At 37.0% G+C, this 20,523-nt stretch overlaps 1 protein-coding gene across 1 annotated transcript in view; it reads right to left on the bottom strand.

Annotated features, from left to right (window-relative positions):
- The window catches only part of ADAM7 (ADAM metallopeptidase domain 7), a 51,440-nt gene extending 35,126 nt beyond the window's left edge, over nucleotides 1-16,314 (bottom strand). The window contains exons 1-7 of the mRNA XM_036450581.1: nucleotides 16,297-16,314; nucleotides 13,662-13,728; nucleotides 10,292-10,395; nucleotides 6,582-6,658; nucleotides 4,809-4,887; nucleotides 3,366-3,442; nucleotides 883-1,060 (exon numbers count right to left, since the gene is read on the bottom strand). Coding sequence (XP_036306474.1) covers nucleotides 883-1,060; nucleotides 3,366-3,442; nucleotides 4,809-4,887; nucleotides 6,582-6,658; nucleotides 10,292-10,395; nucleotides 13,662-13,728; nucleotides 16,297-16,314 — 600 coding nt within the window. The remainder of the gene's footprint in view (nucleotides 1-882; nucleotides 1,061-3,365; nucleotides 3,443-4,808; nucleotides 4,888-6,581; nucleotides 6,659-10,291; nucleotides 10,396-13,661; nucleotides 13,729-16,296) is intronic.
- Nucleotides 16,315-20,523: the final 4,209 nt, after the last annotated feature.

The following is a 20,523-nucleotide window of genomic DNA, read 5'->3' as shown; positions in this document are numbered from 1 at the left end:
AATGCTTACTAAGAAAACTCCTTTAAAAAAAGCATCCATCTATAAAGCTCAGAACTAACATAGAGCTAATTATTAGCCTACAGTCAGGCTAATAGAACTGATTGTTTTTCATTTATTCTTGCTCCTCTCTCCAAATCATCTGTATTTCAGTAGTCTAATTCCAAGAGGACATGTATAAAAGTTGCTAACTATAGATCTTTTATAAAATACCAATACTAAGAAATTCTATGTTTTCAGTTTTTGATGGCATACATTGGAGTTCATGCATATTCTCTGAGTATAAATCAGGGACATGTTGTTCAAAGATTGACTAAGTCATTCTTATGTGGACTAAGTAATCTTTTATTGATTGATTTATTTAATTGGACTAAGAATATGGGAAGAAGATGAACAATTTTGGAACTTAAAGGCTAACTAACATCCAGTGGAATTTAAGGAGATATAAATTGGTTGTAGAGAAAATGAACTCATTATTCTCTTAATTGTCCTTAAGAGTTAGAACATTTGACCTAATTAAAGGGAGAGAATCTTGCTTATTAATTCCCCAAAAATGTCAATGAAGACAAGGGCAGACAATATATAGGATAGGTTCCAAGACAATGTAAATTTCACTCTTTTAGCCATTTGTAGCTCAAATGCTCTAAACCTATATACATATGGTAGATATTCCCCTTCCTGAAACCAATGGGACAAACTGAGATTTACTGTATGTAACAATCACTTTCCATATAGATAACAAATACAAGTGCTTGAGATTTCAGATTTCAAACAGTAAAGAGATAGATGCAGATAGTATTCATACTTTCTTTGTTGAGATCAGAATTTCTCTCTTGAGATCATAAAGGAATGGAGAAAAATATAACTTAAAAATAAAGAATTCACTTCCATGGATTTAGAATTGATGTTTGGAGCAGTTGTCCTTTTAAAATTAAGCTCTGTACAAGAATAATTGGCAGCATACTGAATTTTTGGGTTATAGTTGAATACTAAATGTTCTCCCTCATCTGAATATTTCACTGGTTCAATAAGGTACCTTTGGTCATATACCCTGAAGAATCCCCTGTGGAAATTGAGAACACAATGCATAATTAAGAATTTTTATTATTACCTTACTATACAAAACTACTCTATTCCATATTTATTGATGCTGTCTTTTAAATTTTTTATTATCTATTTTATAAATTCTCCCTAATTTGGTTTAATTTTCAAATTTAACATAAGTACTTTTTCCCACTCCCTTTTATTTTATTACTTTTCACATCACCATTTATCCCCCATATACCCTCTTCCAACTCCACCCACCACCCCCACAGTCACCATATTGCTGTTCATGTCCATGAGTTTTTTCTCTGTTTTGCTCAATCCCTCCACTTTCCCCAGCACTCCCAGAGCTATCTGTTTGTGCTCTATCTATGAGTCTGTCTCTGTTTTGCTTATTGGTTCAATTTGTTTATTAAATTCCACATTTGAGGGAAATGATATGGCACTTGTCTTTCTCTGACTGGTTTATCTCACTTAGCATAATGTTCTCCAGGTCCATCCATGATGTTGCTAAAGGGTAAAATTTTCTTCCTTTTTATGGCCAAATAGTCTTCCATTGTGCAAATGTACCATAACTCTTTTATCCACTCATATACTGATAGATACTTGGACTGCTTCCAGATCTCGGCTATCTATATATATAAAATATTAAGTGACCAACTGTCTGACCAATATGCACTGGCAATTTAAAAACAAACCTTAATTCATGCATGTGTGATACATATAAAGGTCTCTCTGGAGCTAATCACATGTGTGTGTTTTGATCTGTCAGCGATATTAAAATATTTCTTCTAATTAATTTCCTTACAATGTGTATGAATCCATTCACCAAGCCACTAGTTATAAATAAAGCTGCAATGAACATAGGGTGCATATATTCTTTTGAAAAAGTGTTTTTGGGTCTCTTTGGTTGTGTTCCCAGAGGTAGAATTGCTGGATCATAAGTCAATTGAATTTTGAAGTTATTCTATACTGTTTTTCACAATGGTTGCATCAATCTGCATTCTCACCAAGAGTACACAAGGATTCACTTTTCTCCACATCCTTGCCAACACTTGTTTTTGTTGATTTATTGATCATAGCCATTCTGCCAGGTGTGAAGTGATATATCATTGTGGTTTAACTTGCATCTTTCTCATGATTAGTGCTGTTAAGTATTTTTCATACGTCTATTAGCCATCTGTATAACCTCTTTGGAGAAGTGTCTATTCAGATCCTTTGCCCATTTTGTAATTGGATTGCTTTATTGGTGTTCAGTTTTATACATTTTTAAATAAATTTTGGATATTAACCTCTTATCAGATGTACTAGTGAGTATGTTCTCCCGCAGAGTGGGTTTCTTTTTCATTTTGTTGGTTTCCTTTGTTGTGCGACACCTTTTCAATTTGATGTAGTTCCATTTACTTATTTTTTCTGATGTTGCCTTTTAAGAAAGGAGAACTATAAAGGCAAAGCCCCATGAGACTGCAGCTATTTTGAATGATAAAAATATGAGATAATCTGTGGTCTTTGAATTCATACCTTTTTGTAAGAGTCAACTCATCTGGATTTTTCAGAAGCTTTAACAGTCCAATCTCTACTTTCAAGTATTAGAGTAACAATTCCCACCTGCAGCTATAGATCCCTGGAAAGTCTCAGAATTCTTGCAAAAATGCTATGAATTTTTATGACCACCATGCATTAATTGTAGAATATATGTTAAAGTACAAATGCTATTATGTGATTAACTTGTTATTAAAGGGGTTTTCATATTTGAAAATGCTGGGCACTACTCAAGTAAATGCCAAAGCAAAAGAGACAGAAGTTTCTTGTTCTACCTTTTGCCTCTCTATGTCTTTCTCCTTTGTAGAGTTAAAGATCTACAGAGAACCGCTACAGGTTTTGCTTCTGACATTTTGCTTTCTAGGGACCGAAAACACTGGGAAGTGCTGATGTGTGTGTGTAATTCACATGACTAGAAGTTGAGAGACCTGGTTTGGACTTAATTCTACCACTGGCAAATAAAATGTTCAGGAGCAAGTCTCTGATTTCAGTATCCTGATATAGAACATGAAATTTCCAATAGTATTCAAACACTGAATCTCTTGATCATATGCTAGAATACTTATCTTGCTTAGGGCTGCCATTAGACATCTTTTTTTTTTTTTTTTTTTTTTTTTTTAATAAAAAGGGAACATGAACAATGGGATGAAGTGGATACTCATGTTGAAAATATATAGTAGCTTTTTTTATTTACCAGCATTGGGGCGAAAAATGAGAAGTTAAATTTTTTTTAAATCCAGAGAAAAAAATCATAAACAAAATAGAAAGATACTGTGCATTACCTGAGACCATTACATGTGCTGATACTGGCAGAAGAATCATATTCATGTATAATGGATCCTTGGTAAAAACAGTGATCCTAAAATAAATGAAGAGGCTAATGATATAAGTACATATAGAGGGTGGGACAAAAGTAGGTTTATAGTTGGAAGTATAAGAAACATAGAGTTTATTCTTATATTACTATTTATTAATTACTGTATTATTTTCCATAGGAATGCCTATAAACCTACTTTTGCCTCTCCCTTTTGATATGTATTTGATATGTATTTCTAAATAAAATTGCTACATATAATATGTTCACAATATATCAGTATTTCATCCTCACAAATTAATATTTATATTCACTCATGCATTCATTTAACGAGTTATGTCACTTGAAATTTTTTGAAACTGCTTTAGAATCTTTTATTTTAATTGCATGATTACTTTCTGTAATATTACTACTTTAAGCCATCCTAAAATATCTACCAAACTAACCCTCCTGTGTTACTATAATTTTTCCTCAGTTGAGTAGCCTATGAAATCAAGCCTAACTTTTTGATGACTATTGAAATTAGGTCTCACTCTCCAACCTTTATGCCTTCCTCTTCTGCTTCAACCAAGTTGGTATCTTTGTCACTCCCTACTTGATGCTCTGCCCGTGGTGAGTCCAACAGGAATAACCTTCCATCATTTCCATCTGTGTGACTCCTACCTACATGTGACACTTTCCATGTTCCTCCAGGAACCTCAGACACTTGCAGGCCAACAACCACTCCCTGCATGAAAGAATGTCCCCTGTTTTTTTTCCTGTTCTACTTCACATACATTACATAATGACTTCGATTTCATAGTTGGAAGTTACCTTAAATAGAGAAAATTGGTTTTAAAAGTATATCTTTGGTAAGAGAATAATGCTCTTCTTGGTTAGAAGTCTGCAGAGGGCGTGTTCTGGAAAGGTGAATAAAGTTATAAAAATAGAACCTATTTCCATTGAAATACTAGTAATAAATGCACAAAGATTTATTTGGAAAATAAAGGTGAACCCTCAGTGTTGGGTGCATAAGAAGTATGGGGGACAAGGGTTCATTAAATGTGTGACTCATTAAAGGTCAATTAGATGGGGGATTTAAAATCATTTCATTTATTATTTAGGTTTTATCAATTTAACTTGATTACAGTCTCATCAGGCTGCCCTATACTCCTTTAGTGTCCAGTTTTATCCTTCCTCCAGAATTTTTGGGTTCATAGAAGAAGTCGGTTTGGTAAAAAAGAATACATTAATTTAAAAAAATTATTTATTTGCTTGTTAGACTTTTAGCGTTCAAAGGGCTTTGCACTCTAGGATCATTCAGTGACAGTAGTCTTTCTGAAACTGCTTGTAAAGCTAGGATTGGTTTGCAAAATTGCGGGAGGAAAAAAAGAGTCTCAGAGAAGAAACGTAGGCTAGTGTGATAAAATACCTTAACTCCAGGATGGCTGGTGATTTCCTCTCCTTTTGGGGAGTAGTACGTTTCACTATAATTTGAGGCTAGGAACTCCCTGGAAAAGAAGACAGAGAAGTGCCCAAGTTTACTCATTTTTGACAGTGCATACCTTGTTTCCCCAAAAATAAGACATCCCCTAAAAATAAGACTAGCGCAACTTTGGGAGAAAAAATTAATATAAGACACTGTCTTATTTTCAGGGAAACAGGATAGATAAAACCATTTATGTGATTGAGAAGCCTCCAGACTGCTGTCAAATCTCAGGAACTGCTCTTAGGCTAAAAGCAAGAAGCAAAACTAATCCCACTCCTGTGGAACAACTTTCTACCCGGATTTCATGGGTTGGTAAAGACTATAGAAGAAACAGAAAAATATTCTGTCAGTTTTAGCAAAGTGGCACCTTGAAAAGAACCTGGAGAAAATATTACCTTGGTAAAAATTGCTTGCCTTAGGAATCAAAATTATTGCAAAAATCTCATGCGAGACTATAGACGTCACAGGAGAGGAGAATATGTCTATAATATTTGCTAAAACTCTGTCAACACATAATTTTATATCCACAAAAAATGACCTTTGAGAATGAAGAGAAAATAAAGACTATTTCAGATAAAACAAAACTTTCTAGTTTATTTTAATAGGAGTTTAGGTAACATAGCTATGTGCATCTGTCAAAATTCAATGAATGTATACTCAGGTTTATGCATTTCATTATAAAAAAATTTTAACATCAAAAGAAAAACCTGCCAACCCTAATGATATGTTTGTTTTTTTAGGAAGGATTTTATTGAAGATTTTATACAACATAATTTGAAATGCATAAAACAATGAAAGGTGAATGGATGTGTAAATAGATAAAGGAATTATGATATGAACATGCATAGTAAAATATTAACGAATATTTGTGTATATGTCTAACTTGATGGGATTATGAGGATCTTATATAATAAAGATGTAATATGCAAATGGTCATTACCCTGTGAAGCATAAGGATCAAGCGCTGCGCAATGACCAGATCACCGGTCATCAGGAGGGAGGGGCAGCGAGCTACAAGGAGGCAGCAGAGAGCTACTGGAGAAGGCAGGGCAGCAAGCTATGGAGGGTGAGGTGGGGGCAGGCAGAGGGAGTTACAGGAGGGCAGGGCAGCAGGAAGAGCTACAGGAAGGTGGCAGCAAGCTACTGGCTACAAGCAGGGGGTAGGGCAGCAAACTCTGAAGGGGGGTAGGGAGGAGGAGTGGCTGGGGGAGCTACAGGAGGGTGGGGCAGAAGGTGGAGAGCTACTGGAGGGCAGCAGCGAGCTACTGGTGAGCTACTGGTGAACAGATTGGTGCACAGGGCTACTAGTCTGTATATATTAATGGGTTTATAAATGTTCACTATAAAATTCTTTCAATTTTGCTCCATGTGCAAACAGAACGTGCTTTGATATCTATTTTAAATAAAATTCCATTAAGAACCATGGTTTTCAAATTTCCTTTGTTCCACTGATTCACAAAGTATTTGTGAAAGTATTCTTAGAGTATGTAGAGCTCAAAGCACTCCTATATCCCAAACAGGGAGTCAATTAGAAACAGGAGAGCAGTATCTATAATTGTTAGGCTGTTGAAATGATGTGGGCTTACATTAGGAGGGTACAAATTCAGATTATGTACAGATGAAAATGATGTAAGTTCACTTCACTGCAAGTTTTTACAAAAATGGTTAATACTATAGACTAATAAATCTATGTTATTAAATCATAATAGAACTTACCTTGATCTTAAAAGGTGAAGTATAAAGCTTTTCCTACTTAGACTTATTTCATATAACAGTTCATTGTCATAAGTTTCCTGAAAAACAATATCCATAATGTGAACTAAATATGTACTCCTTCAGTGTGGGCTGAGGGTGGGTAGTCTACTCAGAGTTCAGCTCTCCTTTCAGGCAAAATGGTAAATATGAATAAAGCTGAATTTATAAGGAAGCTAATATATGCAGGATTTTACTTTAAAGTTAAAAAAAAGAGAAACATTTAAAGGCTGTTGCTGTAATACTGACTGTGCAGGGAAGTGGCAGCAAGAATAAGGAACAGTAGATAATTTTGAAAGACATTTACATTATGGAGTCTACAAGGCTAGGTGATTGTTTGATAGGGAGGCTGAAGAGAGAAGTTAAGAACTACCTCTCCTTTCTGGTTTGTTTAGCTGTGCCACTACTAAGAGGAGGATCTTCTGACTGACGAGAGGCAACTTTGAGGGAAGGGGAGGAGAGTTTCGTGTTTGTTAAAGGTGAGGTGTGCATCATTAGGACTTTTTTTTATTGCAAGTGTAACATAAAATTAGCATTTTATTGTAAAGACACAGTATTGTTAGTGGGCAAGCAAGAAACAGATACTCAATTAAATGAGAGTTAAATCCCATTTTAAAATAAGTTGACCTTTATGCATAGATGTGTAGGTGTGTGTGTGTGTCTATGTGTATAACAGGATGGTATATCAGGACATTTTGAAATGTGAATGAATATAAATTTTATATTATTGAGTATTGAGGAATAATTTTTATATGTCAGATGTGATAAAGTTATTTTTAATCTTGTCATTAATAGTTTTATGAACAGGATAGTTAACTTTATTTTTTATTTTATAATTTTATGTATTTATATTTATGTTTTAAATTTAGTTTTATTTTAGAATCATTTTAGATTTAGAGAAAATTGGCAAGACAATATAGCGAATTCTCATGTACTCCACAACTCAGGTTTTCCTTAATGTTATATTATGGTGCATTTGTCGCTACTGTTTTTACAATCAACTATGGATTTTACAATCAACATTTACACTTAACCAGATTTCCTTCATTTTTGTCTACTGTCCTTCTGTGGCCTTAATATCTCACTTAGAACACCATATTGCATTTTATTGTCATGTCTCCTTAAGTTCCTCTAGATTAGGGGTGTCGAACTCAATCAGAGAAGGGGCCAAAATCTAAAATCCAGCCTAAATCGCTGGCAGAATGGTTTACTGAACAGTCATAAACTGTCATTGTGATGGAAACGCAGCGGAGTGCAGTGATGACAGCGCGGTGCGGGCCACATTGCAAGGCCTGGCGGGACGGATTTGGCCCGCGGGCCTTGTGTTTGACACATGTGCTCTAGATAATAACAATTTCTCAGACTTGCTCTATTTTGGATGACTTCGACAGTTTTGAAGAATACTGGTCAGGTATTTTGCAGGCTGTCTCTCAATTTAGGTTTTTACAATGTGTATAGAGATTTGGGAGAAAAACAAATAAAGTGTCATTTCCATCACATCATAGCAAGAGTACAAACTATCAACATGACATCCCTGGTGATGTTAACACTGGTCACCTGGCTGAGGTAGCATCTGACAGCTTTCTCCACTGTAAAGGGATATTTCCCCCCTTCTCTAGTCCACTCTTTGAAAGGAAGTCATGAGGCACAGCCCAAGCTTAAAGGGTAAGGAGTTATGCTCCACCTCTTGGGTGGCCAGGAAGGTCGGGGGGAGGAGATATCTACATCAATATTTTGTTCTTCTGTGATGTCTAGTCTCATATTTATTGACTTATCAAACCACATATTTATATCAACATGGTATCATAGACATTTACTTTATGCTAGGGTCCAAAAATGTCACATATTGTTTTGTTCAATTTATTGTTTCTTCTTTGGCCATCACAAGTGATTTCAGTTGGCTCCTATGTTCTTTTAACATCTCTCCTCATGGTGGGTAGAGATTGTCTGTTTGAGAACTTCCTTACTTCCTGGTACAGGTGCTCCAAACTCATCTTGTGTATTTCCTGCCTCAGTTCTGGCTCAACTTGCATATTCACTGTGGGACTTTTAATATCAGTATTGATTAATTCTTATCAGAAGCCAGAGAGCCCACCAGCTTTTGCACAATGGGTGGTAGAAAGCTTGTTTTGACCTCTTAGCTGGGTGCTAATAATCAACCAGTTAAGACAGTGGTTGGCAAACTCATTAGTCAACAGAGCCAAATATCAACAGGACAACGATTGAAATTTCTTTTTGAGAGCCATATTTTTTAAACTTAAACTTCTTTTAACGCCACTTCTTCAAAATAGACTAGCCCACGCCGTGCTATTTTGTGGAAGACCCACACTCAAGGGGCCAAAGAGCCGCAGTTTGCCGACTACTGAGTTAAGAGAAGATGAGGAAAGGCTTGGAGTTCAAGACAAATCTATTTGTAAGGAGGTTAACAGACGAAAATGTTTAGAGTAGACATTGTTTCCAAATAGTTGCTTTTTTCATCATCTCAAGCCATCACTAAAGAGGCCTCAATAGTATCATTTGGAACATTAAAATGTGCCTTAATTCTGACTGAGAGACCTAATAAGTGGAAGCCTGGAAGGCTGGCTCTTCTAATGGTGGAGGGAAGAAAAGGCAGTACACTGGGAAAGGTTTGCCCTCTCAAGAAGTGTTAGGTCATGTGAAAGTTATCTTCTCTGACTGGCTTAGTTCACTTAGCATAATGCTCAACTACCACATGATCTCACTCATTTATGGAATATAATGAACAACATAAACTGATGAACAAAAACAGATCCAGAGACAGAGAAACATTGATCAGTACACCAAACCTCAGCAGAAAGGTAGGGGAGGGTGGGGGCAAGGGGAAGAGATCAACCAAAGGACTTGTATGCTTGCATATAAGCCTCACCAATGGACACAGACACCACAGGGGTGAGGACATAAGTGGGGATTTGGGGAGGGAATAGGGGGGATAATGACACATATGTAATGCCTTAATCAATAAAGAAGTTTTTAAAAAGGAAGTGTTAGGTCAAAGTGACAGTCAGTATTCTCTGTGAGCAAATTAAAAACCTAAGGCTCAAAATGCAAATGCCTGGTAATAAAAATCTAAGGGCCAACATTGAATGTCTTTTATAATATTGGGAATTGAAAATAACTTCATGTTAAGGTTTGCACCCATGATGTGTATTATACAATTTCTACATAAGTAAACATTTATTACTTATAAAAATAAAATGGTAACTTTTTAATTTTAACACCTGAATAAACCACCCTTCTAGCCAATGGGCCACGTAGGCCTTTCTGTTGCTGTCAACGTTATCCAACTCTGCCGCAAATCTGTCAGGCAAATAACCTGCAAATCAGATCCCTGTTCATGGGAGCCAGCTCAGAATAAGTGAGGTTGCCTTACGTCAGCCTGGAGAGCAGGTAGTGGAGCTCCTCACATAGACTGAAAAATGTTTAATGCAACCCCCTAAAATCTGAGCTTGACTCCTTCTTGTCTCCCAATCTGTCCAGGGCTTCTTTCCTCTTATCCTCCATATCCTACCCACCCAGGCACAGGCCGTAAACTGATTGGGAGTCCTGAGAAGAACTGAGACTTTTCTCTTGTTTGCTTCTAATTAGAAACTGAGGTTGCTTTCCACATACCTGTAAAAGCAATACATTTTATTTATTACTTCAAAAATCTATACCTGTAGGTCATAATCATGAGTGTGCCAAACATCTCGCTTCTGTACCAGAGGAAGTCTTTTAGGATAAACCAGCTCTTGGCCCTCTACTGTAAGGACTGCCTTTTCTAAAAGGAAGCATAAAGGGAAAATACATGTGGCATTAACATGCACCCACGGTGACTGGATAACAGAATTACTCTCATAGAGTTCACTTGCTCCCAATTAGCAGCCGTGTACAACATCACTGTAAGATAGCATCCTCTGCTTTACAAGGAAGGAAATTGAGAGAGATAGTTCCAATGTAGAAAAATGTAAGTAAAACTGGAAAGGAGGCAAAGAAATCAGGGTGCTTCGGCGTCTTCCATCTTTTAACCTAGTTCTACTTTGTCACCTTTGTCATCTGATTCTCCTCATGCCTGTCTCTTGATTCTGCCACCTGTCAAAGCCTCCCTTAAAATGGACAGTTTCAATGCAAATCATTGTTTATATCTCCCAGGGACAGTAGCATTTGAAGTCCTAACTCAAGAAGCTAAATAGAAGGCTTCCCTTGTTAAAGGTTTTAGATACTCTTCAATCAGTGTTAAACAGAATCTACACATTTCCTGTCTCGTTGGTAGTCGTCACACCAAGACCCATGTGGAAGAAAGAGCACAGGACTTTGGAATCTGCTTTTTTATTTGAATCAAAGTTTTACCAGCTTATTATCATATGACTATGAGTAGCACACCTAATCTCTCTGATTTCCTTATCTGCAAGTGGAGATGATAATATAAAAGTTTAAACATGCTCATATACAAAGTGGCTCCTGGCTAACACAGTGACTGCTGCATTACAAATATTCAGCTCACTCCTGCCTCCTTGGCCCCTGTAACTCAGGCTATTTAAGAGCGACATGGCATTTCATAGAATCATAGAATCTCAAGATTAGCTCTAATGTAGTCCAAAACCTATGCTGTGTTCCCGGCAAAACCATCAAGGGATATTAATGTTTTTATTGTTTGCATTTAAACATTGTGATTAAAGAGACATTATCACATTGTACAATAAGAAAACCCAGATGAAAAAATTAAGACATACCTTTAAACTGAGAAGTGAATAAAATCATGAAAATTAAACTCCCGGGAAGCATTCTGAATGACTCTGGTTGAAGAAGAATGCATGTGCTTGAGGAAAATGTGCACAGTTCTTTGTCCTTGCTCCCACAGCAAGGATGCAGGGTCTAAGAGGTAGTTAGACAGTTTTGATCCAGTTCCAGGAAGTGTTCCTTGACCCACATTACACAATTTGTAAGGTGCTTGAGGCTAAAACCTGAAGGTTGGACAGCATGTACTAATTAAAGGCAACCTCTGTGCTGGTGGTACAGGTGGGCTGGGCAGAGATCCCTACCTCACGCCTACTGTAAAGATTCCTAGTGTACTAAAAATTCAAAAAAATATATTCATGTATGCCTCAGGAAAAAAAATGATTGAAGAATGTTACATATGCTTTGGTCAAAGAAGTTCTTTCTATCGATATTCAAAATGTCACATGCAAAAACTTTAAAGGAAAATTTGATATAACAAAATCGATAGAAATATTGAGAACTTTCTAGCTAAATAATGGCCTTTTGAATGCTGTATGAAACACAAGTTAGTAATCTTTATTTTACTTCCACTCTGATAAAAGAACCCAGGGGGGTTATTGGGGGCAACAGGGGGATAAGGAAAAATAACTATATATTTTTAAAAATATATCTTTATCGATTTTTAGAGAGAGAGGGAGAGGAAGAGGGAGGGGAAGAAAGAGAGAGACAGAGAGAGAGAGAGAGAGAGAGAGAGAGAGAGAGAGAGAGAGAGAGAGAGAGGGAGAGAGAGAGAGAGACTATAAGTTACTGCATGCCCTTTAGTGGGAATCAAGCCCATAACTTGGGCATATGTCCTGACTGGGGAATTGAACCAGAAACCTTTTGGTGTATGGGACAACACTCACCCAATTGAGCCACATTTGCCAAGACTATCTTTTTTTTTTTCTTTCTTCCAGTTTTATTGAGATGTAATTGATATACAATTCTGTTTAGGGTGTACAACATAATGATTTAACTTAAATATATTGTGAAATGATTGCTATAATAAGTTAAGTTAACACCATTATCTCATATTCTTTAACAACTTTTCTATATATTACACAGGAGTGTTTACTACAGTCACTATGCTATCCTTATCTGTAAGTGGAGGTTACATTCCTTATTTATCTTATTACTGTACCTTTTGACCACCTTCCTCTAAACTTACTCATGAAAACTTATTTATGCTATCAATTTCAAATTAATTAAAACTAAAAGACAGACAAAACTCTATAAATGCATGCAACATCTATATCCTATATAATAAAACCCTAATATGCAATTCAACTGAACAGCAGAACGACTGGTCACTGTGATGCGCACTGACCACAAGGGGGTATATGATTAATGCAGGAGCTGCCCCCTGGTGGTTAGTATGCTCCCACAAGGGGAGCACTGCTTAGTCAGACGCTGGGCAAATGGCTGGCACCTCCACTGTATGGGGCAGTAAGGAGCAAGGGGTCCCAGAATGCAAGAGGGCACAAACGGGACTGAGGGACCTACTCTTTGAATTCATGCACCAGGCCTCTAGTATATATATAAAAAGCTAATATGCAAAGTATCTCCTCGGGTGTTCAACCAGGAGACCAGGAGTTTGATTGCTTGCTGTGACGTGCACTGACCACAAGAGGGCAGCATGGAATGAAGGAAGACCCTGGCTGCAGCCAGAAGGCCTCAATGGACCCTGATTGCCAGCCAGACCTAGGGACCCTAAATGGGCATGAGTTTCATGCACCAGGCCTCTAGTATATAATAAAAATTGAGGGTAAATGATCCTATAATATAGAACTTCTTCAAATCAATGAAAAAAACAAACAAAACACACCAACAATCATTAATAGGTAAATGTGTAAAGGACCTGTGCAAAACTATATGTCTGTGTTCTTTTATTATATTAGAAGAGATATTCATTTGCCAATACAATTCTTTATCTGTGTGTGTGATTCTATCCTGTTTCACATTATTGATTATCCTTATAGCAATTCCAAAAACATAGCCAGTCTATGACATTTGAAAACTTTGATAAGTTTAAATAAGCTCGTCTTTCCCTTTCAAAATATCCTACTGTCAATCCTATATTCTATAAGCACCTACCATTATCTTTTTTAATTCCTTTTTCAGCTACACTTCTCACAAAGTTTATATAACTTTTAGTAACTTTCTTATCTACAGTTCATCCTAACACATTAAACTCAGGCATTTGCCTTTATGATTGTACTGATATAGCTGCCTATCTCCAAGGAATTCACAATTGTTACATCTGATGGATATTTTGGTTCCTCATCTTACTTGCCCTCTCAGCAATATTTGGCACCAATGACCAAACCATTTCCTTTGAAATATTACATTTAACTTCCTAGGAAAAAAAACAAAACAACAACAATGAAGCCTAAAACAGATTTCTATATCAAAGGGGCTCTGTGAGTCTGAATGTCAGACATTAAAAAATTTTTAAATTTAGCCGGGACCGGTTTGGCTCAATGGATAGAGCATCGGCTTGGGGACTGAAGGGTCCCGGGTTCAATTCCAGTCAAGGGCATGTACCTTGGTTGCGGGCAGATCCCCAGTAGGGGGTGTGCAAGAGGCAGCTGATCAATGACTCTCATCGATGTTTCTAACTCTCTATCTCTCTCCTTTCCTCTCTGTACAAAATCAATAAAATATATTTAAAAGATAAAAGTAAAAATAAAAAAAATAAAAAAAAATAAAAAATTTTAAATTTAATTTTTGCTGAATTTATTTGAGTGACATTGGTTAATAAATTATATAGGTTTCAGGTATACAATTCTATAACACACCAGCGGTATATTGTATTTTATGTTCACCACTGCAGATCATAAAGTTTACATAAGTATGGAGATGTTTTGTTTCCTTATTTCTCTGCTGCAAATCAATGAAGCAACCTCTCATAAGATGCTAATCTACTCCCATCTTTGTTTCCTTTGAGGTTGTAGATTCTCAAATTCATTACTTATTGCCACTAGGATTGGTTCTTTACATAATAATCAATCGGAGTATTTTTCTTGGAGGCCCATAGGCAGAGCTTGTGACCCCTTTTGATCTATCTCACAATCCAGATACCCCTAGGGCAGTGGTCTGCAAACTGCGGCTTGCAAGCCACATGCAGCTCTTTGGCCCCTTGAGTTTTTAGCAAAGGCCAGTTTGTAGCCTAAGTTAATAACAATGTACCTACCTATATAGTTTAAGTTTAAAAAATTTGGCTTTCAAAAGAAATTTCAATTTTCGTACTGTCAATATTTGGCACTGTTGACTAATGAGTTTGTGGACCACTGCCCTAGGGCTTGCTCTCCTGAGCTCTCTCCTCCCCTTTTTCCTTCAATTCTGCTCCCTCTCTTTGTCTAGTGCAACTTGGCAAGCAACCCCACAACTGTGAAAGCATAGGAAGGATGGCAAATGACAGAGATGATCTAAATCAGAAATAAGAAGCAGCCCACTCTACAGACCCAAAATGCTTATCCTTATACCACCTTTGTAAAGAGAAACATGAAGAAAAAAGGAGATAAATTCAAGTAAATAAAGATGAACAATAATATCTTACTCAAACTAAAGCTTCACATAAACAAGAAATTAACATTTTTCTATTTGATTTTAAAAGAAATATCATTATAATGTACTCCAAAACCATATTAATCAATGGGAACTTGTAATTCTCTTTGTGGAAGCTAATTTCAACCCATGAATTATGCTGTAGGTGCATTGAAGAGAACATTCAATTCAGAGTCAGGAGCTCTCTGTTCTTTTGTGATTAATTCTGCCTCCTCTGGCAAATTATTTATTTTCTGGGTCCCCGAGTCTTATTTATAAGTTAGGACTTTTAAACTATTTGATCCTCAAGGACATAATTTTAACACCAGGATGCTATGCTGCCTTGCTTTTACTGATTTCTTCCCCTTTTCAAAGACCTTCCTCATTGATCTGGAGCTTTTATCCCCATCATACTTTGCATTTCTAACCACAGATTTGTCTATTAATATGCACAGTAAATGTCATGCAATAAATAAAAGTGTCATAAAAGATCAACTCACTCTGCCACCCAAATGGACAAAGTTATTTCTGGGGAATGGCAGACCCAGAGTAAATAGAGTGTATATAAATTTTACCTCTTAATTCTGATAATCCTATGACTTAGCTAATGACATTGAACAAATTACTTAATATTCCTAGAGTTTTTATTTCCTCGTGGAAAACTAGAATAGTACTTTGTACATAAGAATCCTGTGCAGGTTAAGTGTGATAATGAAAAATTCATAACTCATATCTCTCTCTCAATGTTGTTGAATGACTGACATTATTTTCCACCTTCAACTTAACTTTTTCATAAGATCTTTATAAAATACACTAAATTTTATAAGGTCAAAATGGTTTAAACAAAATAGACTTAAAGTCAAATGGTGTCAGAATATCAAATAAAATGCAACATAATTAGATTTTCCCTTATTGGATAAGTAGGGCCAAGGTGATAGAATTTTTAATTCTATTCATACAATTATGTCACCCCTTCTCTGCACCCTTCAACAAGCTATAATTTTCTTCATCTTTAACCAAATTATAGTAACTCTCTTGACCTTGCATGCCCATTCAGCAACCACAATATTTCTGTGGTTCCTTTATAACAAGGTCCTCTCCAAGAGTTATCTATAGTCTTTGACCCTAGTGCTTCATTCTCTCTTTAATCCACTCCAGTCACAAACAAGAGACAATCTCTTTTCTCCCCATCTCTTTACTGAAATTACTCATCAAGGTCACGACCCTCTGTAGATTTTTAATTCAATGCTTAATTCTTAGTCCTGATTTTATTTCTCTGCCATGTTTGACTTGTTATTTGACCCTGGCTTTTTAGATACATGTTTCTTACTTGACTTCCAGCCCTACTGTTTCTCTCTCATTAGCTGCTTTTTCTTACTTGAAGTTCTTCACTCATTTTTCCTCATTTTATAGGCCTGCAAACAGCAGAGGGCCCAGGTCTCATTCTTTGAACTTACTCTCTTTTCAGTCTTATTCCCTTGGAGATCTTACCATATCACGTGATTAAAAAATGACTGTTCTGCTGTTGATTGCCAAATTCATAGGTCCCAGAAATATTTTTTCCCCTTCAGTTGTCTACTTGGCATTTTCATTTTGATGTCTGGTGGGCATCACAAATTAAATATATACAAAAACAAAACTCCCGATCTTCATCCTTAAAACTGCCCCTCCAAATGTCTTGCTCATCTCAGGAAATGACAATGCTGTCCATCAGTATAGCTATTGAAGCCAAAGATCAGGGGGTGGTCCTGGCACTCTCTTTCTCCCCCACTCCCACACAAGCTGTCAGGAGATATTGTGGATTTTTCCTTCAGAATAGACCCAGAATCTAACCTCCTTTCCTGTTCACCACTTCCACTCTGACAAAAGTCCCTAATCTGTCTCACCTCTATTAGTACGACTTTCTGATAAGTGGTTTTACTCTACTTTGCTTCTCCTTCATAGTTTATTTTCTAAAAGTAATAAGCCATACTTTTAAGATGGAAGCAATGCTGTGTCATTCCTTTCTTTAAAATATTCCAATGGCTACCATCTTACTGAATAGAAGCTAAATTCCTCATAATGATTCCACACTATCTGGCACCCTGTACCTCTTGCACCTCATTCCCTCCTCTTCCCTTCAGCTCTCTTCAGCCACTCTGTCCTTCTTGTTTCCAGAAGAAACATGCCAGCATGCTGTCTTCAACTTCAGGTCTCCTCCCTCACCTTTCTTAGTTCTTTTCTCAAATACATTTTTTTTTTCATTAACATCTACTATGTACACTCCATTTTATTTTATTTTAAATATATTTTTGTTGGCTTCAGAGAGGAAGGGAGATGGAGAAAGATATAGAAACATCAATGATCAGAAAGAGTCATTGATCAGCTGCCTCTAATATTCCCCCCACTGGGGATCTAGTCTGCAACCCAGGTATGTGCTCTGATTGGGAATTGAACCATGACCTTCTATAGTTCCTAGGTCGACACTCAACCACTGAGTCTTGCCAGGTGAGCTGCAAATCCCTTCATGCAGTACACCTGCACTCTCCTTATTGCCTTTCCCATTTGGCCAATGAAGACTAAGCACCTGGCCAATGAAGAGTTTTACTTAAGTATTTGTTTTTCATCTGTCTACTTGCACAGAATGTAATCTAGATAATGTTGTCTGTTGTTCAGTGTTATGTCCCCAATATCTAGAATTGCACCTCCCACAAAGAAGACTCTTGATAAATGCTTTTAATGGAAATTAAGCATTTTTAAGAATATTGTCCTTACAGTGTATATATATGTTAGAGGCCCAATGCATGAAATTCATGCAAGAGTAGGCCTTCCTTTCCCCAGCTGCTGACATTGGCTTCCTTCTGGCACCTGGGACCTAAGATGGCTTCCCTCCAGTTGCCCACAAGCACCCAGGACCCAGGCTTCTCTCTCTCCCAGGCTTTGTCTGGAAAGATGTCTGGAATGATGTACTAATGGATGTCTGGTCTAATTAGCATATTACCCTTTTATTATTATAGATTTTTAAGAAACTAGTATTATCAATGGATGTCTGAGACTCTTCCCTCTTCTGTCTTTCTGAAGGGGATACTCTAGACCACATGTGTCAAACACAAGGCCCGCGGTCCAAATCCGTCCCTCCAGGCCTTGCAATGTGGCCCGCACCGTGCTGTCATCACTGCACTCCGCTGCGTTTCCATCACAATGACAGTTTATGACTGTTCAGTAAACCATTCGGCCCGCGATTTAGGCTGGATTTTAGATTTTGGCCCCTTCTCTGATTGAGTTCGACACCCCTACTCTAGACACATGGTGGCCAAGTATAAGAATAAATAACTTATGTCCATACACTTTTTGCAAAATATTTTAAGATTTGCAACAACAACAAAAGCAGGAACTGATCATTTGCTTGGTTGGCCTGCTCGGTTCTTGGTGTCCTTGCTCCTTTTATCAGAACCCTGTGTGAGTTCTCCCACATAGCTGATTCACCTTTCATCTTCCTCCAGATTCAGCTGAAATACCTTTTATAGGGTTGATTGAACAGAACTTAGAGTCAGTCTTTGATGGCTTACTCATATTCTTTATTTCATGCCACCCTCTCCTCCAACTTTACAAGTACAATAAGTCACTTTCTGAGGTGAAGGGTCATCTCCTATCCAGCTTTCCTGAACCCACACATCTCATGCCACATTCTTCATGATACCCACCATAAAACAGCTGTTCCTTCCTTTCCCTGATTCCTAATACTCTGCCTACCGCTGCCCCGCAGTGTACCTGTCAGTGTGTGAGAAACTTTGAGCGAGTTTTCTCTCTTTTGTTTGCTTACTTTTGTAGACTAGATATAGTGAAGTCTACTGTATTTGGTAAGTTTGTTTAGATCTCAGTTAAATGATATAAATTAAGTCCCATGCCCTCCATCTGTTACTTCTTTCAAATACTTGCAATGCCAGGAGGTATTAGAAAAATTTTCAGCATATCTTCTCAAATATGTGCAACCCCTTTGAAGACAGAGACCATGGCTAACATTCACATGTTCCCTGCAAGGTCTAACAACTCCAGGCCTTGTACACTGTTGGGACTCAATACATAGTAAATCAAGAAGATTAATTTATTATAACTTTATTGCTGCATTCAGTTTTCAGAGTAGATGGTAAACATTATAAATGTATTGTGATTGCAAATGGTTCCTCTACCATTCTACGCTTTCTGAAAATTCAATCTTCTCTGGGTCTTTGTATATCTAACATAAGGTTCCTCAAAGGCCCCAGAGTTACCTGTGACAAACAGCTAGGCAAAGCCATCAAATACCAGGAGCCAAGATTGTATTATTATTTCTAATAGATTGGACATCCATCGTGCCTTTTTTCTGAAACTAGGAATGAATGAGATAGTATCTCTCTAGCTTGCCCAATGCTTTGTCCCCTAGTCATTCCTTCCGGCACAGCGAGATCTCTGTGTGCCTGTACTAAGCACTCCATTAATCATGGGCAGAGGCTGGGCATGGCTCCCAAGCCTGTGCCAGAAAATTCCCACAGCAAGGCTGACTCCTCACAAAGACAAAGTTAAGGACGTGATGTTGGCCCTCAGATATCCCTTTCCTCGGAATGCACGATTTTAAAGCAGGCTCTAAATTAGCCCTATTATCTAATGATGAAATAAAATGGACACCCTAAGCACTCACTGTATTAGGCAATTGCTCATAAATCTCTAACAATATGTGTAGTTATACTTTTGACTCCTCCAAAACTTAACTACATCAGTGGTCCTCCTGGGTATCTATGAGGAGATGGGTTCTAGGTCTCCCCAGAAGAAATACAAAAATTTCAGGATGCTCAGGTCCCCTATATAAAATGGCAACTATCAATGTATATAATTGGCCCTCCACATCTGCATGCTTCCAACTATGGATCAAAATGGTATAAATGTTTATTTTTTAAATTCAAGTGTAATTGGACCCACATAGTTCAACCAATGTTACTCAAGGGTCAGCTGTATTCACGTAAATAGGACAAAAATTATATATATATATATATATATATATATATATATATATATATATATATATATGTGTGTGTGTGTGTGTGTGTGTGTGTGTGTGTGTGTGTATATATATGTATATATATATAATATTTAGATGTTAATTAAATGATGAGATTTATCCATAGGTATGAACTCTATAGTAGAGTATTGTATGAATTAAAATAAAAGTGTTGAAAAACAATTTAGATGAAGTCAGCTCACATCTTAAACTGGGTGCTCAATAGAGATGTGTTTAGCAGTGGAACAGGTTAAAAAGGACTGGGGGGGTGGGGCCGTGCTGTGAGATGAAGCTATCTACTATATCCGAGATGGATGGTATAGAGGTCCATTCGCTAGAGTAAAAAGGTAATTATTTATCCTGAAGACAATGGCCACAAAGCTTTTGAACACAGAAATATTGTGTTAGACTTATTTTTTAATCATATAATCATGTGGATATATGAGATGAATTGGAGTACATGAAGTATATATTAGTCCCTCCCTCTCAATTCTTGGCACAGAACTTGTAAAACTCTTGTAATTTCCCAAGTGACGGGAGAATTTCTTGTTCTAATATTTGCTCTTTGACCCCAGCCTTGACACAGGCCTC

Source organism: Pipistrellus kuhlii, unplaced genomic scaffold (assembly GCF_014108245.1).
Source record: "Pipistrellus kuhlii isolate mPipKuh1 unplaced genomic scaffold, mPipKuh1.p scaffold_m20_p_21, whole genome shotgun sequence".
NCBI classification, from domain to species: domain Eukaryota; kingdom Metazoa; phylum Chordata; class Mammalia; order Chiroptera; family Vespertilionidae; genus Pipistrellus; species Pipistrellus kuhlii.
Note: the sequence above shows the minus strand (reverse complement) of the source record. Positions and strands in the feature narration are given on the sequence as shown.